At 31.4% G+C, this 11,739-nt stretch overlaps 1 protein-coding gene across 1 annotated transcript in view; it reads left to right on the top strand.

The window, feature by feature from the left end:
* The first annotated feature begins 5,820 nt into the window (after window positions 1-5,820).
* Window positions 5,821-11,739, top strand: part of LOC145317365 (uncharacterized) — a 35,245-nt gene continuing 29,326 nt past the window's right edge. Inside the window, exons 1-2 of the mRNA XM_080158413.1 lie at window positions 5,821-6,008; window positions 11,103-11,288. Coding sequence (XP_080014539.1) covers window positions 5,895-6,008; window positions 11,103-11,288 — 300 coding nt within the window. The 5' untranslated portion in view covers window positions 5,821-5,894. The remainder of the gene's footprint in view (window positions 6,009-11,102; window positions 11,289-11,739) is intronic.

Below are 11,739 nucleotides of genomic sequence, written 5' to 3' on the forward strand. Positions count from 1 at the left end.
TATTAACAAGAAAAAAAATAAATGATTAATAAATAAGTTGTGGAAAGTTTTTTTTGTGATTTGAGTGAGAAAAAAAATATTTGGGGCACATCAGCATTTCTTATTGATGAAACTCTGAGAGGTTGCATTATGTTCCCATAATGATGCTTTTGCCTTAACATATATGTATCTTTATGTGTGTGTGTGTGTGTGTGTGTGTGTGTGTATGCCTCTAAAACTCATGGGCCAAGTTTGTATGATAAATTTTTGATAAAGTGAGAGGTTTAGGCTTGATCTTTTTTTCTCTTTTGAAAAAAAACATTTTCGCTTTAAACATATAGTTTAAAGGTTGAAGGAATTATAGTTTTTATTCATGAAGTTTTCTTGTAAGATATAGGTATTTTTGTTTTAAATTGAATTTAAATTAATAAATTTTAAAAAACCATGCTAAGACAAATATGAAACTTCCCAAGAAAGTACAATTCTGATACATAAAATGATGAAATTACACTTGTGTGTTATTGTTTTGAAACGTGGTGCATGATAAAATATTTCATTGATTTTTAACAGATGGCAATATTGCTACTTATTATTAAATATTAACAATATACAAATATATGTAATGTATTTTTACGTTTGTTTTACTTTAGTTTTATACTAGCGGCTTCGCCTCTATAAACTAGAGGAGCATGAAAACTAAAATTAAGGAAAATATAGTCTAAAACCATCCTGGGACCTATGTTAGGCCTTCCTAATATGAAGAATTCATTCAGTTCAGTGACTAGCGAGACATTAATGGACAAACAAAAAACCTTACTACTTTATATAACAGGTTTTTACTAGCGGCTGCATATCTAGGTTTTAGGAGCTCTGTGTTAAAAGGGGCAGGGAGATGGTAGAAAAAAAGCCAAAATTACTCAAGACCTAGACTTAAAATTAAGAACCATCCCGGGACCCTTGTGAAGCTTTTTCGTATTGGAGAACTTAATCAGTACATTTATGAGTATGACCCATCACTTTAACACAATTTAGAAAAATCTTTGCTAAGATAATACAAAACTTTAGGTAAGATTTAGATTTTTAAGGGACATACGGACAGACATTTTTGAACTTTTGGGTAGGTTTTATAGATATTTAAACCCCTTTTAATTTAGTTGTTATCCATATTAGCATGAAGATTATTTAATTGAGATAGATGTATATCAAGGCCTTTCTTTCAAATATAAGATATGGTTCATGCTTTCAATTTTGTAAAGCTTTTCTTTAGTTAAGTAAAGGTTTTGGCATTAGCTTTAAAGCCAATGTATGAACTTTATTGTCAGCTTTTTATTTACAAACTTGATAATAATTCCTCGGATTATTAGACAAACTATTTACAACTTTTTAATTCCACTAGAGGACAGTAGTATTTGATTTAAACGTTATTTAAATTAGTGCTTGTTAGTTTTTATGGATGTTGTCATCCTTGCTTGCTATGTATTTTTTTTATAATATTAATTTTTGCTTAGTCGTCAATTAATTTGTTTCAACTCGATTCAAAAAAATTTTTAAAATCAAAATTAATTTAAATTAAAATGTGAAACAAAGAGATAGTGTATGAGAAAAATGAGATAATTTTGTTTTATTAACAAGGATGCCAACATCCATAAGTTGCATAAGTTTTAATCTCTTTCGATGGATATAAACTTTGTGGATTTTCATTAGATCTTAATTGGTTGGATATATCTTATGTGTCTAATTTTTACATCAATTAATCGTTCATTGTCTTAACCTTTAAGATCCCAGTGAGAAGTTTGTCTGACTGAAGAGGATATAAACTGAGTTATAGAGTATCTACTCCACATTGAACAAAGGATTATATAAAGTTACAGTTAATACTCCTGTCTCCGTTTACTTAGTGCAAATATTTCAGACAAATTCATACTTTTTAAATAAACGACTACCGACTTAAATTTACATGATACGAATATGCATCAATTTTTAATTTTAAAAATTAAATTGCAAGGAGGAGGGGTATAAGAAATTAAGTTGGTCATCAATTGAATCGAGTTTTGATAATAAACTTTGATCAAAGGGACCAGCAGGGCAAAGATAACGCTCATTTTATAGGATAAAATGAAAATATAAGCAGCTACTTTAAACTGTTCAAAAAAGCATAAATGGTATTTTCTCACTATATAGAAAATCAGGGATCAAAGAGTATGTACATATTTGCAGAAAAACTCTATTTTGACTAGGTAAAAAAATTTCTTTCAAACTAAATAAATCTGTAAAATTCAATGAAAGTTGGTGTACTAAAGTTTTCTTTACAGATGAATTATCCCTTTTCCCTGATGGTTATAAACTGGTGCAGTGGTTAAACTTTGTATGCTTCTATGCTTCATCTGTTTGTTTGGTTTTAGTTTGCTGCATTAGGTTTGTTTTATTATATTGGTAGGTATTGTTCATAATTTACTTTTCTGTAAAATACAATGTCTTAGACGTTAGAGTCGTGTTTTGAGTGGGATGGCTCCCAGCTTCGGTACTAGCTTTTACTATTGCTGCGATTAGGGGTTAAGTGTTTTTCTCATGATTTAATTTAGAATTTCGACACCTAAATCTCTCCACAAAATAGCTTAAAACCGACTGAAGACTGAAGTTGTTTTGATGAATCATTTCTTGTTATCTTATAAGGAAACTTTACATATATACATACACAGGGCGACCACTGCATACTATATATACTATTTATACTATATAGGATGAGTTTGGATACTATATCATACTATATGACAAAAATTTACTATATATACTATATAATATTACCTTTATTTGACCAAAATTTACTATATATACTATATGATATTAAATTTAAATAACAATAAACGAATATTGTCAGTTTTGAGACAACGCCTCTGAAGGAGCGTTTTGTCTTATTTTTACAGTAGGTTTTCTCCTATTTCTAGCCCCTGCGGGGGGCTTTATCTCTGATGGGCAATAATTAACCTTTGACTTACCTAACCTAAAAATGCATAAAGCTCTACAGTAATTGAGAAAATCCTGAAAATATATTATTGTTTGTGATTATGTTTTCAATATCAGTTATTTTTCATAGAATTAACTTAACTGGGGAGGGAAAAGTTTTGCCACTTTCGCTTACTCCGTGATTAATATTAAGGTAGGTATTAATGTGAGACTGTAGGTTAGTTGGGATAAAAGTTTACTTTTGGGTATTAGTTCACTTTGATTTATTTATTTTTTGGATAGGTTTCCAGGTTCAGGTGATGCAGGCTGGAAGGTGGTTTTTGGACAGGTAAAAGAATTTAAAATTTTTGTTTGAAGATTAAGAGATCAACTTATATTAAACAAAATATGCACCTTTCAGGATGTTATTAACATCTGAAGAAAAAATTAAAATTAGCCTCCTTGGTCAAGTCCTGCAGGCCTCCAGGTTTACTCTGGACAGGTAAAAAATAATTTTTTTTATTTTAAGAGTTAGAGGTCAACTTTTAAAACAGAATATGTGTTTTTGTTCTTATTAACATATCTGAAGAAAATGTATAAATCTGCCTCCAAGTTTAGGTCTTGCAGGCCTCCAGGTCCACTCTGGACAGGTAAACAATCAAATTTCTTATATGAAGAGTTAGAGGTCAATTTATATAACAGAATATGCATTTATTTGGATAATATTAACATATTATATACTAACATAATATTTTACCTGTCCAGAGTCCATCTGGAGGCCTGCAGCACCTTAACCTACATGGAGGTCGATTGTCATTTTTTCTTTAAAACACATAAATAGTATCTAAAAAAGATGCTTATGTTGTTTACATGAACTATCAACTCTGGCCGCAGCGCTCAGCTCCCTAGCCTGCCTAGCCGCAGCGCTCGGCCCCCTTGCCTGCCTAGCCGCAGCGCTCGGCTCCCTAGCCTAAAACCTAACCAAACCTAAAATAGTTGTTTGTCTTTGTCAGGGGGGGGGGGGGGGTACTCAAATTTTCAAAATTGAAAAAAAAATTTCTAACGCCAACTAACCTTTAACCCCTTTAACTAACCTTTAACTCCGGTACCACCGTCATATTTTATTCAAATATTTTTTACTGACCTACCTAAAAAGATTTTGTTTCAATATCTTTAAAAGCTTAGAAGAGGCACTGAATGTAATTTATATCTTAATAAACAAAAATTTGAAGAAAATAATGACCAAGTCCCCCCGCAGGGTTGGTTATAAGGGAAAAAATTTTTGAAAAAAAATAACATGGTTTTTTTTAAAGATACCAAAACTTTGGGTAATTAGTGACCCAGCCCAAAAGATTTTACCCAATTATCTTTAAAACTAAGTGAGTAGCACCCAAAATAAAATTGGCGGTATGACGTGGCACGAGTCACCACATTCCCCCCCCCCCCCCTTTAAAATTTTGATGTTATACCTGTCCTGAGTCCACCTGGAGGCCTGAAGCACCTAAACCTGGAGGCTAATTTTATTTTTTCCTTAAAATATATAAATAATATCAAAATATAAGCTCATTTTGTTTAACATTAAATGTCATTTTTTTCTTCAAATGTGTAAAAAATATCCAAAAAGATGCATACTTTGTTTTATACGTTGACCTCTAACTCTTCAAACAAGAAATTTGAATTTTACCTGTCCAGAGTGGACCTGGAGGCCTGCAGAACCAGATCTTGGAGGTCGATTTTAATTTTTTCTTCAGTTATGTTAATAACATCCAAAAAGATGCATTTTCTGTTTTATAAGTTGACCCCTAACTATTCTAATAAGAAATTTGAATTTTTCACATGTCCAGAGTGAACCTGGATGCCTGCAGGACCATAAATTGGAGTCTGATTTTAATTTTTTTTCTTCAGATATGTTAATAACATAAAGATACATATTTTGTTTATTAAGTTGATCTCTAACTCTTCAAACAGAAATTTAAATTTTTTTTTACTTGTCCAGAAACCACCTTCCAGCTAGCCTGCAGCACCTAAACCTGGAAACCTATCCAAAAAATGATTAAATATACGTGAAGTTCTACCCAAAAGTAAACTTTTATCCCTAATGACCTATAGACGAATATTAATACCTAGCCTAATAATCAAAGAGTAAGCGAAAGTGGCAAAACTCCCCCCCCCCCCCCCTTATATGTGAAATTTCTTTGATAACAGCTTTGCCTTGTGTTATTATTGATGATTTATATACTATGTATTACTAAATAAAACAAAGTCCGATACTATATCATACTATATGAGTAAGAAAAAATATACTATATGTACTATATGGATTTTAAAAATATACTATAAAAATACTATATTTATTTGGTTTTGGAGTGGTCGCCCTGCATACAAATATTTTAGTATCTTAGTAATTTAATTATTGGTCTTATAGTTTCTATTTGCTGATTAAGATTGAATGATATCCTAGTACCTACCCAAGACTAGGACGAAACTTCTCTAAATGATACAACACGATTTGTTGCATCTTATTATATTCAGTGAAAACTATAATTATGTTCTTTAATTAATGATTATACTCTGGGTAAAACCTCTTTAATTTTCTAGTATTTTTCTTTGAATAAGGTAATTGAAATTTTAGCATAATAATATCTGTAAAGTTTATGTTTGCTAACCTTAAATTAGCATATACTGTAAACTTTTAATTATAGCTGGATTTATAATTTGAAATTTGTTAGAAATTACTTGCATTTGTCAAAACTGAAGTTTAAAAAATATTAATTTAATCAGGAAAGAATTGTATTAAATAAATGGTTATAGGAGTTAAAAAATAACCCATTTTTGTAAAGGCTTAGTAGTGTAGAAATTGAATCATTTATCTTAATTTTATTAATTAAAGCTTTTTTCAGACATCGTTATGATTAGGTTATAGACAATATCTTAACAATTTTTACCACAAAAAAAAACAATTGAAACAAAAAATGGATTCCCGCAAAGTGTCAAGCCTGTCTGTGAAGAGTGATGGTAGTGACAGCTCACTCCCGCGGGGCTCAAACCTAATCTTGGAGGAGATTGGCAGCATCCCCATTACAGAGGTAAGATGCCAGGAAAATAAGGCGAACATAAAACTTTTGCTAATAGATTTCAGACAGTTAACAAAAAAATTGAAATATTGATCATTACCTGAAATTTTATAGTGCCTATAAAAAATGGCCAATGAAAATGTATACTGGCCTGCTATTGGTAATTTAGTCTATGTATTTGTCTATCATTGGTCATTTGTATTGTATGACGTCATTTTTTAATAGGAACTATACTGAGCTTCTCATTGCCTAGCTAAAGGTTAGAGGACATCAGTATTTTCTTGTAATTCAATCACTACTGGTATAATTCTAGTATTTTAAGCCCTCTCCTGGGATCAAACCCTTGTTAAAGATAAGTAAAGCTGAATTTCATTCATACAATAAATGATTTAAATACAGAAAAAAGGGTCAATTGGCTGTTTATTACAAAAGTCCTGGAAGTTTTATGATAACCTTTTCTTATTTGTTGGCTTAACAACTTTGGGGACCCTAAAGGAATTTTGATTGCTTGGTTTTTAAGTTGAGTGTCCAAACGTTTTAACCACTTATTCTAATCTACAGATTTTGTGTAAGGGGTAATTTTGTGTTTCAGAATTGGATCAATTTATCAACCGTTGTCTTATCCCTTTTTTAAATAACTAAATTTCTATACCTTTTATCTTTTGAAAAATAGAACCTAATCTATCTCCATTTCCAAAAATGCAATTTCTCAGTTTTGTGCATTTTTTCTACCCTTCCATTCCCCACGCACACATTCAAATAAAAACCTTTTTAACTTAATTTCCCCCCCAAAGAATTGATTACAAATGAATGGGTTGTATAATGCATTATATATTAAGTGGCTTTCTTTTTAGTCACATGAAATAAAGGGATAAAAAAGTTAGTTAAAATTTTGTTTCCATTTAAAACATGCTGATTTTTTAACATTTTGACAACTTTTGTATGAAATAATTAGGTATCCTATTCATCTGATTTTAAAATAATAATTCATAGGACAACAAGGTACAGTATTATAAGCAAGGCATCTTTATAATCAAATCCTAAAAATGAAAGTATGTCCTTTTACAGTATCCTATATTTACGCAATTTTGCAACATAGCCATGAAAAATTTCGTTTAGACTTAGAAATTAATGTTCTGTTTAGTAACTTTTGACACTCTACAAGTGTTATTGTTCGCTTGTCTTTCCTTCTGATTTTAGCGCTTCGCTTATATGGATCCTTGCCTTTAAATATGCCTATCCCTATGTTTCTGTTACCATTTTTGCAGTTTATTTTATGTAGTTAGGTAAAAGTATACATACATATGTTACTTTTTTTAACAAAAATATTTGAAAAGGCAAAAGAAAAACACAAAACTGTGCTTTATATGATTTTAAAAGCATTATTGATGAAATAAAAAACGATATAATGATATTGTTGAAGGGCTGCCGTTTTACTACCTGCGGTACATTGTCTACTAACTTTAGATTTTAACCGTTTTGCAGCAGATACGGTGGAGGATTCCGTCCATGACACTCAAACATCAGGTCCAACAACCCAGGATAACCTTGGGGAGCCAAATATCTCCTTTTCTGTCCAAACACCCGGGGTATTAGATTAAGTAACACCCACCAGACCATCTCTTTGATGTAAACTGTGCATGGTATTGAATTGCACCTGTTTTGGTCCAAGGTATTCCCTCTACTCTAACTATTGATATCCCGCATCTGATAAAGCATCAGTAGGAACCATTTCTAAAGCCGAGATTCGAACCTTTCACCTCTCCGATGACGCGCGGATTCAATTTAGCCGATCTGAAGCCAAATTTCTATGAAACAAGTGGATAAATAAAGTTATATGAATTGGTTGCATGCCAGCCATACTTTGTTCTAAATAGTTGATAAATAGTCACACCGCAAATTATCCTCACACACACTTACACAGTTGCAATTCATTGGAAGAAGATATATAATATTGAATATAGTTTCTTTGTCCCTAAATTTGCCCCCAACAAACCAGGGATCTAAAGGGACAAGACAATGGCAGACTAATTGATGTACATCCCCAATGTTAATACACAAAATCACTCCTTCTGTAGATTACAATTGGCGGTTGAAACGTATGGACACTTAATTTAATAAACCAACCAAACAAAATTCATTAAAAGTCTCCAAAGTTGTTAAGCCAACGAATAAGAAAACGTTATTATAAAAACTTTGGGGAATTGTATTACACGAATAAAATCTAATATTACCTATCGATATTTAGTTTTTGAGTGATATGACCTAAGTAAAGCATTTGACGTGTCCCATTTATTCCATGTTTGGTTCTTTTCGGGGAGGTAGGTAACAGGAGGCTCAAAAACTTTTATTGAATTTCGATGGGTTGTTATAATTCCAGTCCATTGAGTGGTTAATTTTGGTCATCATCATTGGGGATGTATATCAATTTATCTTCCATTGTCTTATCCATAATACTTTGGTAAGATTTTCGTTTTAAGATTTTATGATTTCTTTTTCCAACTTGCCGAATTTTTTCTATAGTGTCTCATAGACTCATATTGGTATACATAATTATAAAGTTTCACCTTGAATTCACTATTCCCAGCCTACACTCCACAGTCAGGGAGGGAGGGATACACTACCCCCTAGACTACTTTTAAATAACGTTTTATTATTCGTTGGCTTAAAACTTCAGGGACTTTATTGAATTTTGATTGATTAGTTCATTATGTCGAGTGTCCAAACGTTTCAACAATTGATTGTAATACAAAGGGGGTAAATTTGTAAATCATCATTTGGAATGTACATCAGTTTATTGACCACTGTCCAATCCTTTAGATCCCTGCTCCACAGTGCACAACCACAATCAATTAGGTTATTCTTTAAATATTAATCAAGTACATTTTAACCTACTATTTAGAAATAACTTGCAATTTTGACAAATACAAGAATATAACTTTTAATCAACAACAGTTTACGGCAAAATATTTCTGGTAACGAATCTTTCTTCAAAACTAAGAACTTCCGAGTCTGCGAACTATTGAAACCGCATGGTAAATCCCCTTGTTAATACGACCATTAAAAAGTGTACTAAATTACTTTACCGCAAAAATGTAATTTTAGATTAAGTTTGGGTTAAAGTTAAAGTTATTTATTGGGCTGGGTGTAAGTCTAATTAAGTTATTTTTATGTTTCTGTAAGGGGTATATAACTTTTTAAAATACCAAGAAGAACCCAACAGACAAGGGTATAAAGTGAGTTACAGAATACAGGCTCATCAGTTTGGGGAATATTCACAATAAATTTTAATTTCTATCTTATATAAGTGCCTAGTAAATCCTAAATTAAGGTATGTTAGAACACAGAGAAGAAAAGGTTGTATTTAAAGATTTTCTTTCATTTTTTTATTGTTCGATTTTAGAAGTATTTCTTTTCATCAGGATTATTGAAAATCTATAAATAGATATAATCTCTTATATCTACTAATATTGATCTTTTTTGTTTTGTTTTGTAGAGTTAACTTCAATTAAGTAAAAGTCTTTTCCATTTCATTTGTAAGCATTTAAAACAGGCTTTATTATAACTTGTACATGAATATTAGAATTGATTAGAACCATTTGATGCCGTACGTAGGAAATATACAGTAAAAGGGGCTAAAAGATCTTTGGAAATCATCATGATAAGTCATAAATTAGTAAAATTAGCGCTTGTTATATTTTTATTAATTTTTATCTTCTGATCATTTTTAATTAACACAAAAATATAAATTTACATATTCTTACTATACTTCAATTTTTTTCTTTTGTTTTATATATATGTATAATGTATATATTTTGTAGCACAGCAACTTCACAAATTCTGGACCGACTAACAATCAAAGCTCAAGGTGTAGCTTCGCTCCTAAAAACTACCTACTCAAAATGTCTCACCAAATTTGATTATGGTGGGTTGAATAATAGAAACTAACATTATTATGACATCATCACAGAAAAAAAACAGAATTACACTGAAAAAATAAGCATTTACCCCTAAATCTTTTTAAACTTTTGAACTTTTTCAAAATTGAAAGGGTTTGAAAGTTAAAACAACCCCTGGACATATATGAAGATTCCTTGAAATTAAGAACTCAGTTGGTTCAGACGGACAATCAAAAAACCTTAGTACTCAGTTATTAGATTGTAGATTGGCTTTGCTGAAAATATTAATACAATATTTTTTCTTCATACCTTTACATATATATTTTTAGTATCAAATAATTCACTTTGTCTTTCCGTCCGTCCATAACGCGGGGGGGGGGGGGGCGGGGGGGATGTATTTAAGAAAAACTGATCAACATTGAATAACTACTTAGTAAGTTTGTCCGTTTCTACATTCATGATTTTTTTGTGCTTCGATACTTATGGATGTTGCCATCCTTGTTGGATATAAGTAAATATATTATTATGAATTATAATTGATTTTATGAATATATGTAGAATATTATGACATCCAATGGTCTTATCAATCATTTCCATCTCTTTCATTGTATTATATCAGTAATTATAAAGCAAAATAACAAATATTATTAATAATAATATTATATTCCCCTTTTCCTTAAATTTAATAATATAGCTTTTCTAATTAGGATTTTTCGAAAGTCAACTCAGTCTCTGTATATAAGTTGAAGAAATTTGTGATTTTTTTATTCTAATTGACGGATTTTTAAAACTAAAAAAAATGCTTACTGAAACCTTAACAAACAAACTAAAATAAAAAATATGGATTTATTTTAAATGCAATTTTACACGTTTTTGGAGAGGGGACATATGCTTAATCTATCCCATAACCTCTGCTTAAATAAGTTATATTTTTCTATATACTTGTTAATAATCAGGGATCGGAAGCCGCGCCTCAGCCGCGCATAAGCCTCAGTTTTAAACCTGCTTGTGAGCAGAAATAAAAATTTCAGAAAGAAGGATTGTCTGCTTCAGAGCGGTTTTATACATCCAGCTGAATTTTACTGTGATAAAATAACGATTTCACTGAGGCTTACACGCGGCTTACGCGCGGCTTCCGATCCCTGTTAATAATATTTGAAAATAATATGATAAAAAATGCTAAAGCTTTATCTTATTTTATTTTTAGGTTGCTTGTCTGAAATCAGTGACGTCAGCCGGTAACTTTGTATGCGCGCTCAGCGGCGAGACTTATGTGTTCATTGGCGAGCTTAAACTGCGCGCGGACAGTGATTGTGTGGTTGCGCGCAGAGGGGTCCTGGCTCTGCCAGGAATAAAGGAAGAAAAGCGCTACCTGGACGCAGCAATTTTTCAGGTATGAAAACCAAAAGGACTTTTCCTCAAAGTGCCTATCGAGCACTGATCCCTATCATCTCTAATTTTTAAAATAAAGTGAAAAATAAGGGGAGAGGTGAGGGGGGGGGGAATTCTTTTCCTGTTGGAGACCCTAACCTTGCAGGACAACCCTGTAACAATATAACCCCCGACCCCCCCCCCCCTTATGCTATTTATTTCAAAAAAAAAGGGGAAGAAGATTTTTGTGCTAGATTAGGAACGGTGAACCTAATTTTTGGGAAAAAAAGGTATTTTTCTTCAAACAAAATATTTCTCCTGATCTGTTCATAACAGAAGAAGGCAGATAATAGTATAATATTACTAGATTAGTAAAAAATCACTATTCCCATTCAATGTAAATCCCCAGTAATCTACAATCTACATATTACAAGATTTATTCTCTTTTGCATATAGATTTCTGATACAAAGTG

Source organism: Acartia tonsa, chromosome 4 (assembly GCF_053477335.1).
Source record: "Acartia tonsa isolate MP-2025a chromosome 4, ASM5347733v1, whole genome shotgun sequence".
NCBI classification, from domain to species: domain Eukaryota; kingdom Metazoa; phylum Arthropoda; class Copepoda; order Calanoida; family Acartiidae; genus Acartia; species Acartia tonsa.